Raw genomic sequence first — 17,075 nt, 5'->3', positions numbered from 1 at the left:
ACGCTACAGACACACAGCGCTCCACAAACAACGCAACACACAAACAACACCGCTCTCACCCCCCGCCACACCCAGACAACACCCAGAACATTTACAGCGCCCTACACAAACACTTGGCAACTACACACAACAACATCTATCTATCTATATATATATATATATATATATATATAACAAAAATCATACATTAACTACACAATACGTAAATTCTAGAATACCCGATGCATTAGAATCGGGCTACCTTCTAGTACTTCATATAAAATCCTTTGTTGGTGATGAAGCTTCAGGACGCCTCCTGTATGGAGACACTAGTCACCTGCATTGTCAGGTGGGATTTTGGCCCATTCTTCCACACACTCTTCACATCCTGCAGGTCCCGGCTTCTATGATCTTTAGAAATATATTTGCTTAGAAAATTGGTGACATATTCAATACTTATTTCACCCACGATATGTTATGTTTCAGCTCCAGTGTCTTCTATGTGACGTACTGTATATACTGCAGCCCTCCCATTGCTTGAGTTCTATAAATGTAAGGTAGTGATGGATTTCCCACTGTGAAGAGTCATGCAGTGTAATATACAGGCATGGCCAAAAGTGTTGGCACCCTTGAAAGTGTTTCATTTGATACTCGTTCCAACTCACCTGTGGCTAGTAACAGGTTTGGGCAATAAGAAAATCACACCTGAAACCAGATATAGGGGAGAAGTTGCCTCAATGTTTGTATTGTGTTTGTGTGTGCGCCACACTAACATGGAGAACAGAGAGGAGAAGAGAACTGTCCGAGGACATAAGAACCAAAATTGTGGAAAATATCAGCGATCTCAAGGTTACAAGTCCATCTCCAGAGATCTTGATGTTGCTTTGTCAACAGTGTGCAACATAATCAAGAAGTTTACAACCCATGGCACTGTAGGTAATCTCCCTGGACATGAACAGCAGAGAAAGTTGATGAAAGGTAGCAACACCGGGTAGTCTGGATGGTGGGTAAGTAGCGTCAATCAAGGTCCAAAGAAATTCAAGCTTTCCTGGAGGCTCAGGGTGCATCAGTGGCAACGCGAACTAGCCGTCTACATCTGAATGAAATGAAACGCTATGGAGGAGACCCAGGAGGACCCCACTGCTGACACAAAGACATAAAAAAGCTGGACTGCAGTTTGCCAAAATGTATGTGAGTAACCAAAATCCTCCTGGGAAAGCGTCTTGTGGACAGATGAGACCAAGATAGAGCTTTCTGGTAAATCACATTATTCTGTTTACTGAAAACATAAGGCCTACAAAGAAAAGAGCACAGGACCTACAGTCAAATATGGTGGAGGTCAGAGATGTTTTGGGTTGTTTTGCTGCCTCTTTGCGCTGGATGTCTTGACTGTGTGCAAGACATCATGAAATCTGAAAACTACCAAAGGATTTTGGGTGGCCAGTGTCAGAAAGCTGGGATTGTCTCCTAGGTCATGGGTCTTCTAGCTGGACAATGACCCCAAACACTTCAAGAAGCCTAGGAAATGGATGTAAATAAAGTGCTGGAGAGTTCTGAAGTGGAAGCAGAGTCCGGATCTAAATCCCATTGACACCTGTGGAGAGATCTGAAAAAATTGCTGTTAGGAGAAGAGAAGACGCCTTCAAATATGAGACCTGAGCAGTTTATAAAGAAGAGTCCGAGATTCCAGGTGAGAGGAACGCAAATCTTGAAAAGCAGTTGTGAGAAGCAACTTCATCACTACCACCCAACATCACAGCTGCACCGACGAGAATCAGCTCCAGCCTCCACATTAGGGGCGAGTTGTTTGACCAAATATTTTTATTTATTATAGGACCATTTATTCCATGGCGCTTTAGGCTAGTTTCACACTTGCGTTGAATGGTATCCGTTGCATTGCGTTGTGTGATGGATGCAACGGATGTGTTGCATATAGTGGCACAACGGATGCAATAGATCGTACAAAACAACGGAATCCGTTTTGATTTTTTTTTTTTTTTTTTTTTTTTTACAGTTTTACCGGCAGCAGACTATTGTGAACGATCAGCTGATCGCTCCCAGTAGCCGACCGCCGGGTGATCAGCTGATCGCTCCCAGTAGCCGACCGCCGGGTGATCAGCTGATCGCTCCCGGCCGCCAGGTGATCAGCTGAGCGCTGTCACTTGCCGGCCGCCGGGTGATCAGCTGATCGCTCCCAGTAGCCGACCGCCGGGTGATCAGCTGATCGCTCCCAGTAGCCGACCGCCGGGTGATCAGCTGATCGCTCCCGGCTGCCGGGTGATCAGCTGATCGCTGTCACTTGCCGGCCGCCTGGTGATCAGCTGATCGCTCCCTGCAGCCGGCCGCCGGGTGATCAGCTGAGCGCTCCCTGCAGCCGGCCGCCGGGTGATCAGCTGAGCGCTCCCTGCAGCCGGCCGCCGGGTGATCAGCTGAGCGCTGTCACTTGCCGGCCGCCGGGTGATCAGCTGATCGCTGTCACTTGCCGGGTGATCAGCTGATCGCTCCCTGCTGCCGGGTGATCAGCTGAGCGCTGTCACTTGCCGGCCGCCGGGTGATCAGCTGATCGCTCCCTGCAGCCGACCGCTAGGTGATCAGCTGAGCGCTGTCACTTGCCGGCACCCGGGCATGCCGGCGGGCGCTTAGCTGAACGTTCGGCCACCGAGAGCCAACATAAAGTTTGTGACTTAAAAAAAAAAAAAAAAAAAGAGCATGTGCAGTGAAATCCAGAGGATTCCACTGCTCAAAACAACGTTACATGCTGCGTTCCTCCCGCTGGGCGGGAGCAACGGAGCGTCACCCAGCGGAAGCAACGCAGGTCCTTTTGGTACAATCCATCAACCACACAAGTCTATGGGAAACAGTGAATCCGTTAACGGATTACGCTGTTTTCCAAAAGGGCGGATTGTAACGGAAGGAAAACAACGCAAGTGTGAAAGTACCCTTACAAGTGAAAAGGGGTATACATAAGAGACAAGTACAACAATCATGAACATTGCAAAAACAAATACAGGAGGAAAGAGGACCCTGCCTGCGAGGACTCAGTCTACAGCGGAATATCACAGGATAATTTAAGTTTAGAATTTTGTGTGGCCCCAAATGATGTTATAAATATCCAAATAACCAAGAAAAAAAAGGTTCCTCGCCCCTGGTCTAAAACATATAGGGGACTCCCCACTGTCTGCCCAACAGATGATGTTGGCAATAGATGGCGGAGCAGAGTGCACCTTTGCATGGAGTTGTGAGATATCCCTATTGGCGAAAACTATAGTGCGGTCAACATCTATCAAATGTGTATAGAGGCTTTAGTATTTATCTTTCAGCTATCTCGGAACACCAAGCAGCAGATTTGGACACCGATGTAATTTGTTGCTATACGTTTTGCACTTCTAGCCCTTTTGGTGACTTGTGTTGTCATCTAGGAGTTCAATGTACAGAAGACTTTGTTCTAACGGCTGCAAGTCACCTCAGACCCACGATCAAGAGGCACATGCAGTAAATGCACCAATAACTGCCCATATAAAAGGCACCTAAAAGGACATCTCCAGAGCGCCACTTAAAAACCTCTTAAGACGTGGTCGGTGGGTAAATTCAATTTTCTATCATAGAATTTCTCAATTCTATTTATCACCTTCATTCCCTTGTAGGCTGGCTCCATTTCTTTCAATAAGGAACAGAGTATAACATTTGAATATCTGAAATCCTTTACTTAATCCCTGCCATCCTCTATTTCGTCCCTGACATCCTTTACTTCTTTCTTGCCATTGTCCGCTTCCTCCCTGCTGTCCTCCACTTCCTCCCTGTCCTTTACATCCTCCCTGCTATCCTCTACTTTTTCCTCTCTCCTTACCATTCTTCCTGCTATCCTCCATTTCTTCATTATCCTTTACATCTTTTCCCTGCTATCCTCCACTTCTTCCCTGTCCTTTACATCCTCCCTGCTATCCTCCACTTCTTCCCTGCCATCTTCCACTTTCTCTCTGCAGCCATCCACTCCCTCCCAGCTGTCCTTTATTCCCTCCCTTCCGTCCTTTACTTCCTCCCTACCATCCTCCACTCCCTCCCTGCCATCCTCCACTTCTTCCCTGCCATCCTCCACTTCTTCCCTGCCATCCTCCACTTCCTCCCTGGCCTTTACTCCCTCCCTGCTGTGCTCCACTTCTTCCCTGTCCTCCACTTCCGCCCTACTGTCTTTTACTACCTTCCTGTCCTTTACTTCCTCCCTGCCGTCCTTTACTTTCTCCCTTCCTGACTATAAGCGTTGATGGCTATGATATGAATGATAGGAGTAGTAGTTTCTTTGAAGGGCAGATCCAGATTAGCGACATCAGGAAATAAAACGATAACACATTTTCCTATTTTGTTAAAAACGTTTATTAATGTTTTCAGATTTTTTTTTTTATTTTTTCCATAATGTGCAATGCTCCTGTCTCACAGTAAAAGGGAACACACAGCGATATCTTGGCACTTAAAGAGAGCAGAAGGGAACGGGGACATGTAAAGTGAGCGATCTGGAAAAAATTGAGACAAAAAAAATATTCCCCACCCGCTGCGCATTGGCCAAAGGGGGGATGGGGAAGGTCTGTCAAGCATCTGCGATTCACAATCAATAGTGTGCAATTAGTGAAGTTGGTTATGGCAGAAGGAAATATGTATTTTTTTTAGTTTTTTTTGCTTTTCAATTTTTAATCTTCTACAGTTAAAAAATAAAATTATTAATAATAATAAAAAAAAAAAATCACCAGCCCAAGGGGCAGGGGAAAAAAAAACAAAGCAGTGGAAAGTGTGCAGCCCTCCTCTCTGCTAGTGTAGCATTCTAAAGTTTACCAGTCTGTCTGTGAAAATGCCATTAAATATTGCCAGCTAACAAGGGAGGAATCACTTTTATCCTTCATCAAAACCATATTTTATAGGTAAAGGGGCGTAGTACCTTCTGGTAGCCACTAGATGGTGTACTAAAGTTCTGCATAAGGTAAACTGCACCATCTAGTGGCTGAAATCCGGTACTGCGCCCACTGGCTTTTCTATAAAATACAACTTTAAAAACGTGAAATCTCCCTTTTAAAAATGACTATGGTGAGAATGTGGTCTCTGAATATCCTACAAAACGAAAAAAAGAATAAGTCAGCCTAAAAAATAAGAAAAAAAAGGGGTATATACATTGTGCCACCCCATGCACTTCTGTATATACACATACACACAACGGATTTTTTTTTCTTACCCCGAGGGCTGCTTCTTTCAGTCTCTCCATTCCCACCCCCTATTGCCTGCAAAAATATTAATTCAAATATTTACATCCCATTACAGCCCTACTACATGGGAAGAGAGGGGTCACTATATATACATATACACATATATATGTACATCGAGATCATGCACGCACAGGCGAGGTATAGTTCAGACTCGTCGGCAGCCCTTGTACTGAATTAATCCGTCACTGTATATTGAGGATTGGTAAAATACCCTTGTATACCCCCCTCCCCTCCCCCATACAGACAGTATTCCTTAACACACAATGGGTTATACATGATGGAGGGGAGAAGATAAGAATCATGGGGGAGCGGTATGTTTACACCGCTCCCATCAGCGTATACAGTACGTATACCGTACGATTGTGCCATATAGTTCCCTCTCTATCCCAGAACCTAGAAACTACAGGCCTCCTACAGGATAAAGCTATCCACATATTTACAAAAATAAACACGTAATCGCACGCCCCAGCAGGGGGCGCTGTGCAATGACACACCAACTCTCCCATAGGACTCAAGAAAGGGGGGAGGGGAATCAAGTGGGATTTTGCGTATAGTATTTAATATAAAAGCACCAATCATTGGTCATAGGGACAAGGCTGTTGGGTATACAGCAGAAGAGACTTATAAGGAACACTCCTTACAAAAACAGCGCCACTCCTGTGTACAGGCCGTGCCTGGTACTGCAATTTAGCCCTATATATCCAGGAGAGTAAACATGATTTGTAATGTCAAGGTAAATCCTACAAGCCGCTGACTTTAAAGCTTATTGTTTGATGCATTATTCATCAAGGGGCTGATGATCTCAGATTGCTGGCGGTCTGACACCCGATATTGGTCAGCTTGGGAGTCCAAAAAAATGTATATGGAGCCGTACATCGTACAGTGGTCGCTCCAGGGTACTAAAGCTCAGCCCTATTGGCCTGAATGGGAGCTATGGAGCTGTGCTGAGCTACACCGCACATTGGCCGCTCCTGGTACTACAGCTCAGCCCTATTGGCTTGAATGGGAGCTACAGAGCTGTGCTGAGACCGCACAGTGACCGATCCTGGTACTAAAGCTCAGCCCTATTGCCCTGAATGGGAGCTATGGAGCTGTGCTGAGCTACACCGCATAGTGGCCACTCCTGGTACTACAGCTCAGCCCTATTGGCCTGAATGGGAGCTACGGAGCTGTGCTGAGCTGGCTACATACACTTTTTACATCTAAGATCTGAAAACAACTATCTAGATGTCAGATTGAAAGGTTAGTTCATCAATAATGTGAGTCTGGACAATCCGTTTAATTAACCCCATAAATATTTATGATAATCAGAAATGGTGGTGTCCTGGAGATAAGATGCCCCCCGCCCCGCCAGGGCTCCTGAGTTGTTATAGGAGAGCGGGTAATGGTTAGGGGCACAGCGCCCCGGCCTGGCATGAATGGAAGCGCCTTACTCTATGTCTGCCCGTTTCACCGGACAAAAATCACCCCGACTGGACACGGCTGACATAGTGGAATACTAAAACAGTCTGAACCGCAGAAGCTGACGCTCCCACCTACACGATTAAAGCCGCTCTACATACGTACATAGCAATTAGTGTGTGTCGTCTACTGTAAAAATCAATACTTCTAGGGAAATCGCTTAGAAATCCGCCTTGTGCTACCATCATGTTAACGAGCCGTTTAATGTTACATGCGCCTAATAAAAAAACAAACAAAAAAAAAAATAAAACACTGGGTAATGTGAGAAACCACCTCCAGGGGGCGACCTAATCCATCATGATAACATTACCGGGTGCTCGTCCTTTATAACGGAGGGCAGCCAATATGTGGGCTCAGGTGTGTAGTAAAACTGAAGGGTAGGGGGTGAGGACAAGGTTTTTTTTGGGGGGGGAGGTGGGCGGGGGGAGAGGACAAGGTTTTGTGGGGGGGGCGAGGACAAGGTTTTGTGGGGAGTGAGAAGGAGAAGGGGTGGGAGGGTGACTAGAAGGGGTGGGAGGGGTGAGGAGAACGCGGGGTGAGGAGAACGAGGGGTGAGGAGAACGAGGGGTGAGGAGAACGAGGGGTGAGAGGGTAAGGAGAAGGTTTTGGGGTGAGAACAAGGTTGGGGGGGTGAGGAGAGGGGCAATCCAAATTCTTCTTATTATTATTATTATTATTATTATTAATGGGTGACTACGCTGGCCCGTCCCACCTAATAACATAAGCTACAAAAAAAAAAAAAAAACACTTTACTGGGAAAGCTAGTCCGTCCATAATGCAATTATCAGAATACCTGCCCCCCATAAACTTCTAATACCATGCTAGAAAAAAAAAAATCTAAGTGAACCCCTCCCCACCACCACCCAAAAAAAAAAAAAAGATGATCACACAGACAAGACAAAACAGGAACAGGGGGACACTAAAAAAATAAAAAATGTGCAATTAGTAGCTGTGCAAATAAATTGTCCGCGGCCACCAATCGAATTTTGGTCGCTCTGGACATAATCATCTAAAGCATTGATCTCCCGTCTGCCGCTCTCTGGCCGGAGCCAAACTACAACCCCCATCATGCTGGGTGTTGTGGCGACACCGGCGCGGACCCTCCGGGTGCTGGCGGCGACCTCCTTTCCAGTGCGCACGTGGGGAGAGGGTACAGGGGGTTATTTGGGGATTTTTTTAAATGTAGCAAAGTTATTAAAAAAAACAAAAAAAAAAACAAAGTCTCTCTTGTCCCAGGAGCTGGGATATCAGAGGGCCGGTGAGATTACGGGGGCTGTACCCCGGCTGCACCATACGATAATGCAGAGTATTTACAGGTTCCCCCCCACAAGCGTTGGATGACAGCGATGGCGAGTATCTCTATACACTGATAATGGAGGCGCTATATAATGACGCTGCGTAGTATACCTGCAGGCGGATAATGGAGACGTGGCGCTGTATAAATGAGTATCTCATGCAGCAGTGTATAGTGATCGAGTCCCTCCGCACCTCTCCCGAGGTAGTGCAGCAGCGTACAGTCATACTTAGCACCACCTACTATGGCGTACAGACGACAGCCCGTCTCCTGGGCGCCATATTGTCCTTCCTCCCTCCCCACCTTGTTGTGCACAAAGGGGGAGGGATGTTTACAATTTTTTTTATTATTTTCTTTTTTGGGAAAGGGGTTGGGGGTGGGGGTTTTCGTGCAAAAGGCCCCATCAGGGCATTCCCTCTCCCGGCTCAGCCTCGAAGCCCGCACTGTGATCTGCGGGGGTGCCTCCGCCCATCAGGTCTGGCTCCATTTTGCCGGTGTCATTAATAAAGGATGTGTAGGCGTCTCCTTCGGCCATCAGCAGCTTCAGTTTGGGGATCCAGCTCTTGCGCACCACGCGCCGGGCGTTCGTACACATGTCCGCTGCGATGGCGTTCATCTCACTCTCCTTGAAGTTCGGGGCAAAATTCTGACAGTAGACTAAGAAGGAAAAAGAGACGTGGAGAGGTTTACAATCGGTGCAAGGACAGATGGGGGCTGTGATGTGGCCACGTGCTGAGCCACGAATAGACAAAAAGTGTGTGGGAAGAGAGAAGACGAGTGGGTGGCCTGCAAATAAAAACATGGCTGACTACACGGAGATGGAGCTTACATTTCACGGCATGCAGCACCCGGCTGTCCAGGGGCTTCCTGCTGGGGTCATTGGTGGAGGAGCGGATCCCGGTGCCGCAGCTGTTCGCCAGGGTGTTCCTGAAGATAAACAAGTTGCAACATTTACGGTTCCAGAAGGTGGGGGGCAACTACTTCTATGTATAAGGGGGTCTCCTCTTACCTATCGAAGAAGGACGCCAGCAGCCGGCGCAGCAGCACCTTGTGGCGCGTCCCTGCGCTGATGTGACAGTTCATGAGTTGAGCGCGGGTGATAAACACATTGGTTCCTGAAAAGTGAAGGAAAGAGATCAGAAGTTGTCAGGATGCGGGAGGGAAGAGCAGGGGGAATTACGATAGATAGATAGATAGATAGAGATATATATATATATATATATATATATATATACACACACACACACACACACACACACACACAGAGTGCCTACAAGTAGTATTCAACCCCCTGCAGATTTACACATTCGGAATTAACTTGGCATTGTGACATTTGGACTGTAGATCAGCCTGGAAGTGTGAAATGCAGCAAAAAAGAATTTTTTTTTATTTTTTTTTTAAATTGTGAAAAGTTTATTCAGAGGGTCATTTATTATTCAACCCCTCAAACCACAAGAATTCTGTTTGGTTCCCCTAAAATATTAAGAAGTATTTCAGGCACAAAGAACAATGAGCTTCACATGTTTGGATTAATTATCTCTTTTTCCAGCCTTTTCTGACTAATTAAGACCCTCCCCAAACTTGTGAACAGCACTCATACTTGGTCAACATGGGAAAGACAAAGGAGCATTCCAAGGCCATCAGAGACAAGATCGTGGAGGGTCACAAGGCTGGCAAGGGGTACAAAACCCTTTCCAAGGAGTTGGGCCTACCTGTCTCCACTGTTGGGAGCATCATCCGGAAGTGGAAGGCTTATGGAACTACAGTTAGCCTTCCACGGCCTGGACAGCCTTTGAAAGTTTCCACCCGTGCCGAGGCCAGGCTTGTCCGTAGAGTCAAGGCTAACCCAAGGACAACAAGGAAGGAGCTCCGGGAAGATCTCATGGCAGTGGGGACATTGGTTTCAGTCAATACCATAAGTAACGTACTCCACCGCAATGGTCTCCGTTCCAGACGAGCCCGTAAGGTACCTTTACTTTCAAAGCGTCATGTCAAGGCTCGTCTACAGTTTGCTCATGATCACTTGGAGGACTCTGAGACAGACTGGTTCAAGGTTCTCTGGTCTGATGAGACCAAGATCGAGATCTTTGGTGCCAACCACACACGTGACGTTTGGAGACTGGATGGCACTGCATACGACCCCAAGAATACCATCCCTACAGTCAAACATGGTGGTGGCAGCATCATGCTGTGGGGCTGTTTCTCAGCCAAGGGGCCTGGCCATCTGGTCCGCATCCATGGGAAAATGGATAGCACGGCCTACCTGGAGATTTTGGCCAAGAACCTCCACTCCTCAATCAAGGATCTTAAGATGGGTCGTCATTTCATCTTCCAAAAAACAACGACCCAAAGCACACAGCCAAGAAAACCAAGGCCTGGTTCAAGAGGGAAAAAATCAAGGTGTTGCAGTGGCCTAGTCAGTCTCCTGACCTTAACCCAATTGAAAACTTGTGGAAGGAGCTCAAGATTAAAGTCCACATGAGACACCCAAAGAACCTAGATAACTTGGAGAAGATCTGCATGGAGGAGTGGGCCAAGATAACTCCAGAGACCTGTGCCAGCCTGATCAGGTCTTATAAAAGACGATTATTAGCTGTAATTGCAAACAAGGGTTATTCCACAAAATATTAAACCTAGGGGTTGAATAATAATTGACCCACACTTTTATGTTGAAAATTTATTAACATTTAACTGAGCAACAAAACTTGTTGGTTTGTAAGATTTATGCATCTGTTAATAAATCCTGCTTTCTCCATCGTTTCATTGGGGGACACAGGACCATGGGTTATGCTGCTGTCACTAGGAGGCTGACACTAAGTAAACAGAAAAAGTTAGCTCCTCCCCAGCAGTATAACCCCTGAGCCAGAGGCGGACTCAATCAGTTTTTTGCTTAGTGTCGTAGGAGGCTGATGTGGGCCGACTGGGCCCTCTTCAGCCACTTGATTTTTTGCGTATATTTTTTCTTTTTTCTCTCGGCGACGCTCGTCGCTCTCATCTGTTGGAATTTTCTTTTTCTGCAGGTATCGTTTCTCTACCTCAGCCCTCGTGGGTACCGCTCCCCTGGGTCGCAGAAGCTTGAGTTCTCGGGCCCTCTCCCCCGTCCAATTCCACGGTACCACTCCCGGGTTGGCACGCTGGGCTAATCCTTCCGGGGCACCTCCTATTCACCCTGCGGTATCACCCCAAAGGGTGCAAGGACATACAGCAGGGACTGGACCTCACAGCGCGTCTGGATGATGATGGGGCCCGCAGCGCTGCTTCAGGGGGCTCCCTGCCCCCACCGGCGTCCACCATCCCTGCCTGCCTGCCTGCCTGCCTGCCTGCCTCATCCTTCTGCGGTCCGCAGCCTGCACACTGGCAGAGGCTACGCCGCCGACCAGGTAGGACACCCCCTCCTACTTTCCCCCCAGGCGGTTACAAAATATGGGCCCCGGTCCGGGCCTACTCACCGGGCGCCCCGGCCACGTCCTCTCCCAGCGCTGGAGTCCGCACTACGGCCGGTGCACGGATGTCGCTGCCGCGCCGCCGCCCCCACAGGTAGAACCGCCGGTTTCTACATAATCCGGCGCTGGCTGCTTCCTTTTAGGCTCCGGCCTGGGCCTAGTCACCGGACGCCCCGGGCCGCATCGGGCGACAGAGCGCACGCACTGCCGCCATCCGGTCTTCGCAGCTGCGCCGCAGCCACCGGACAGCCGGCCGGTACACTCCATCCTCCGGCAGCCTTCAAAATTTAGGCCCCGGCTTCGGCCTTGTCCCCGGCGTCCTAGGCCCGCCTCCTGCCGCAGCGCGATTGGCCGCCGGCCGCTCAATCTCCACCCTCCTCCCAGCCCCAGGCATCACAGGAGGGGGCGGTGGAGGTTTTTTCCCGCTCTCCTCGGCCCCCCCCCCCCACTCCCACCCCAGCATTCATTTTAAAAAAAAAAAAAAAAAAGAGACTGATTATAGCAGTCTCCCTAGTCTGCGGATTGCTGAGGCTACAGCAACCACTCATAGGGGGGAAAAGTAGCCAACATTAGCCACTGAACGGTAGTGGTTGTTCTGTTTTTTTGTCATGGGCTCAGTTTATTTCAATATGTAAATTGCTCTTTTTATTCTTAGTAAGGACATACTTTTTGATATTTACAAAAAGTACATGGTTGCATTCTAGACTCCCCCTTTTTTTTTTTTTTTTTTTTTTCTCTTTGTGTTCAAGGTTATTGTTTGAGTCTGCAATATAAGTTCTAAATAATGGAAAGCTGGAAGTGGTTTTTCTATGTACATATATATATATATATATATATGTATATATATATATATATATATATATATATAGATTATGTATATTAACTCTTACGAGCTCTTATTCGGGTTCTTGATTTGCATAAGAGGTACAGTTGGTTTAGGGCTGTTCTCTCAGTTATGAATTGCCCCGAACGTTGTCACATTAGTACTCCAGCTTCCGCGGGCCCTGGCACTGCACGCACCGGTATCCCGCACCGGCAGGCGGGTTGCCGCTCTCTCTCTCAGACCCCGCATACCCGTGCTGACGTCCCTCGGGTGGGTGCGCATGCGCTGCGCCCCCGGGCTGTCGCTCTGCCGTAACCGTCCGCAAGACTGGCGCCTTCCCCCCCGGTGAGTTGGGTCCCGTACTAAGGATCTTTTCCTCTGCCCAAGGCGGACCCGCCAGGTCTCGTCTTCTGCGCTCCCAGGGTTCACCTTACTCCTCAGGTCCAGACTGCCTCTCCTCTAGTAGTCTTTCGACCTTTCGGGGATGGCCCAGGCGTTTCCACCTCTGCTGGACTTCGAGCAGGAGTACCGGGATGTTTGGCGCATGACTAATAGCCGGGTAAGGATGGTGAGTCAAGCCTTAAAGGTACGGACAGTCCTTCTCTACGTGCACGCACCGGGGGAGGTGAGTCCCGTACCAGGGACCTCACCCGCTGCTCGAAGCGTACCCGCCAGGTCTCGCCTTCGGCGCCTCCCCCTGGTTTTTCCTTCATTCCCAGGTCCAAAGCTCCCGCTCGTCCAGAAGCCTTCCGACCTCTCTGGGGATGACCCAGACGTACCACCTCTGCTGGATTCCGGGCAAGCGCCGAGCTTCAGCGCATGACGATTAGCCTGGAAGATACGGTGAGTCAGACCATAAGGCCAAGGATAGTTCTCTTCTCCTCTCTGAGCACACAGGTCTCCTTGAAGACTTTTCTAGAGGACCCAGGATGTTTGTCAGTGGACATCCAATAGTTCGCAGAGCTACTGCTCCTTCACAGACATCAGCCAGACTGGACGTTACCAGCGGTAAGTCTTGTTATTCTCTTTATTCATTCTCCAAGGGGCTCCGGAGAGAAGTGGCATGCCCCCCTGCGATCGACTCGCCAGGTTGCCTCTTGGCTGATCATCCCTAAGGTGACGTCTCTCAGGGACCACACGGTCTCCCTACGCAGAGGACTACATTCCATATCTGCCGATCAGAACTGGTTGACATCTTCGGTAAGTCCCTTCTCATCATAGCCCTGGCACTTTCACAGCTTCACGGTCTGAGCCTATAGCAGCAGTGTGACCACACGTCGAGGCCTCATGCCTCAGGAGCGGGATCGCGGAGGCGACATCTAAAGAGTCGCTGACCTTCCTTCCGCCTTTAGGTGAACATACCTTCGGACATAGGTTAGTCCAGTGGATCCCCTAGACTACGTGAGGGAAGTGTGCATCTCTCCATAGGCTACGTGAGGGAAGGGCACATCTCTTCCCAGCATCGGCCCAGACGCTCAGGATCGTCGCCTTCACCGCTCGGCTCCTGTCCGTTCGAGCCGCAACCGTCAGGGCGCCTCTATTTCTCATCGTCATTTCTCGCTACTAGGGCAGCTGTTCCACCGGTTGGAGTCCTTTCAGATCTCGGCCCGGTAGATCATCCCCTTAGGCATGTTTTTCGAGTCCGCCATGGGAAGTTACTCTTCACGCTGGAGTAGTTTTTCCTTCCCCGCACCAAGTTAGGTTCGATACGTTACTCCGCAGCGGCTGGGGGAGGTGATAGCGGTGGTACACTTACCGGTGTTCATCCTTGCCCTTCCAGAGGTCCCCACTGAAGAACGGGGATAAGTAACCTCCGTCGGCCCCGGGGGATCCGCCTTTCCCTTCCTAGTGGACCAGCTTTCGTGTCCGGTCCCTGGGAAGATCCCCTCTCCGTCTCCTCTGGCGAATAGCATCAGCCATTACCAGTCTCCTATGCTAGGGTGGGCTTGTCCACTTTCCACAGCACGATCCCTAGGAACACCCCCTATGTGTGGTCTCCCCTTCAGCATTCCAGGATTTCAGATCCATCCGGTTAGACTGGTTACGTTTTCTTCACTGGGGCGAGGTTGTTCCAATCAGGTCCCAGTCGGACCATGCCACAGCGGTGGCGTGCATCATCCACCAGGGAGACGCAGGAAGTGTCGTGAATAAGGAAGAGGTCAAGAAGATCTTGCTCTGGGCCGGATCTCGCGCTCTCTAATCTCAGCAGTCCTCTTCCCTACCGTGGACGTTTGGACGGCCGTTCTTTTCTCAGCAGGAGGGGCCTCGCCTAGGCAGAATGGCTCCTCAACCGGGTAGTCTCCAGCCAGATCTACGACGAAGGAAGACCTCCAGTAGTGGTCCTATTTGCCCCCCGATCCAGCTTCTAGTCAACGGCGCACCTAGGGTGCCCCCCTTTTCTGCGCTAGGTGACGACGCCCTCGCCCGGCTGTGAGGCCGGTTCATTTTTTCATTTTCTTGGGCATCTGCCTACGGCTTCCCATGATCTCGAGCTTCTCAAGAGGGACCGAGGCAGAGGGTGGCTATGGAGGGGCCCAGGCGAGCATAGTTCACAGAGGTCACTCAATCCACTCGCAGAGGCCCTGTGTCGCTTTCCAGACCGTCCAGTTCTTCCGTGTCGAGCCCGCTCTGACACCAGGACTTAGAAGCCCTAAGTTTCCCGACCTTAAGAGCGGATCCCGGGTTCTTGCTCGCACAGGCCGGTTGGCAAGAAGGATGCAGACAATGTTGGAGACCGGGGAGCTGGTTCCCTCGAAAATGTATTACCACACGTGTGGCATTCATCCGGGGGGTAAAAGAGCACATCTTCTTTCCTCTCTCTTTCTCGCTCCTTTCCTGCACTACTGCCATGCTGACAGTCAGATCTGGATGCGGCTTTCTAGCGCGTCCCTCTAGGGGCCTGGTGTCGACGCGGTCATTTCAGTTCAGAGGCTTATCACTTATCGTCCCACGACCAAGGTGTTTCACGCAGAGAAGCGTCCATCTGGCTCAGCGGTATCGCCGTCCACTAGTGACGTGGGACCTTAATCTAGCGATGGGTTCACCTCACGGCTCTCGGTTTGAGCTTTTCCGAGGGCTTCTTACTCCCACATGTTTGGATAGGTGGGCTCCTCGTGACCGTCTCCTTGTCTCAAGGGGCATCAGGGCGGACATCTCTCTCTTGTTGCCTTTGTTCCCCCCCTGTTTTTCCAGGTCCTCCAGTAGGGCAAGGGGGGTGCTCCGGCCGCTACCCTCCCTTCGGTCCAAGGCAGCCCGCCTTCCTTCCAGATAAGGTGTTTGGAGTTTCGAGTTCGGTTCTAGTACCTTCTCTCAGCCTGAAAAGAGCCTAGTCCGGACCGCACTTTTCGGTATACTCAGACAGTCAGTTCATCTTTCAGGGCAGTTCCTCTTTTCAGCCGGTCCCAGGAGGCGCATGCTGGCGCCCAGGGCTAAGATTTCCATAGAGATCCTTCCGTCATAGGTGAAGCCTATCGCATGGAAAACGGACCTCCGCCGTTTTTTTCTACCGTCCAAGGAGGGTTTCTTGGATGATTGGACTACAGACGTTGACGGACCGAGGTCTGCCGAGCCTCCTACTGGTCTAGTAGGCAGACCTTTCCTAGTTCCTATCAGGTCACACCCAAGCTTTGGCAGTGGCCAGTCTTGCCGTTATCTTTGCGGGCGGCAGTAGCACACCTGTAACAAGGTAGGTAATTGTAGGTCTGGGTCAAGCCCGACTGGAGGTAGCGGTTTCCTACCGATCTCCGGTGATGGTTCTCTTCCCACCCAGGGACTGCTTTTGGACATCCCATGGTCCTGTGTCCCCCAATGAAACGATGGAGAAAGATAGATTTTTGTGTACTCACCGTAAAATCTCTTTCTCTGAGTCTTCATTGGGGGACACAGCACCCACCCTGCTTGTGTTATGTTTGAGTTACATTTTACCGGTCTGTTGCCTCAGTGGCCTTATTCCCAGGCCATTGGTCGCACGTCTATTTGGTTAAGGTTTTTTCCTTGTCTTATTCCGGATTGTTTGGTTCTCCTCCTACTGCTTGTGCACTAAACTGATTGAGTCCGCCTCTGGCTCAGGGGTTATACTGCTGGGGAGGAGCTAACTTTTTCTGTTTACTTAGTGTCAGCCTCCTAGTGACAGCAGCATAACCCATGGTCCTGTGTCCCCCAATGAAGACTCAGAGAAAGAGATTTTACGGTGAGTACACAAAAATCTATCTTTTGTTTGAAGTTTGCAGGCTCTAACTTATTTGCATCTTATCAAACCTGCTAAATCTGCAGGGGGTTGAATACTACTTGTAGGCACTGTATATATTATATATATACACACATACATACAGTGGAACCCTGCTTGACGAGAACAATCCGTTCTGGGACTGTGCTTGTTAATCAAGGTACTCGTTCAGCAAAGCAAGATTTCCCATAGGAAATCATTGCAATGCAGACAATTCGTTCCACAACTTCTAAAATGTCCCATCCTGGTGCCCTATTCTATCATTCCACACACAAACACAAACAAACTCACAAACAAACGCGCACATATTATGCTCACCTTACCTTCCGTTCCATCGCCGGTCTGCTGGGACTTGCTGTTCTCTGGTACGGGGCCGGGCTGTGTAACGCGTTACCATAACGACGAGGCAGGAAGTTCCCGGCCAGAGCGCTGACGTCAAAGGCAGAGCCGCTTGCCTCTGATTGGCCAGCGCTCTGCCTTTCATTAGCAGTGACAGGAAGTTCCTCCCTCGTCGCTATGGATACAGATACACAGCGTGGACTGGAGCGCAGCAGCGCACTACAGCACCCAGGAGGCCGGCGATGAAACGAAAGGTAAACAT

General features: G+C 49.6%; 1 protein-coding gene across 5 annotated transcripts in view; it reads right to left on the bottom strand.

Annotated features, from left to right (window-relative positions):
* Window positions 1-4,334: 4,334 nt before the first annotated feature.
* The window catches only part of NACC1 (nucleus accumbens associated 1), a 28,240-nt gene continuing 15,499 nt past the window's right edge, over window positions 4,335-17,075 (bottom strand). For all 5 annotated transcript variants that reach the window (XM_075346622.1, XM_075346619.1, XM_075346621.1 and 2 more), the window contains exons 5-7: window positions 8,993-9,098; window positions 8,813-8,910; window positions 4,335-8,640 (exon numbers count right to left, since the gene is read on the bottom strand). In XM_075346622.1, the coding sequence (XP_075202737.1) occupies window positions 8,387-8,640; window positions 8,813-8,910; window positions 8,993-9,098 (458 nt within the window). In that variant the 3' untranslated portion in view covers window positions 4,335-8,386. The remainder of the gene's footprint in view (window positions 8,641-8,812; window positions 8,911-8,992; window positions 9,099-17,075) is intronic.

The sequence above is a fragment of the Anomaloglossus baeobatrachus genome, chromosome 4 (assembly GCF_048569485.1).
Source record: "Anomaloglossus baeobatrachus isolate aAnoBae1 chromosome 4, aAnoBae1.hap1, whole genome shotgun sequence".
Classification (NCBI taxonomy): Eukaryota; Metazoa; Chordata; class Amphibia; order Anura; family Aromobatidae; genus Anomaloglossus; species Anomaloglossus baeobatrachus.
Note: the sequence above shows the minus strand (reverse complement) of the source record. Positions and strands in the feature narration are given on the sequence as shown.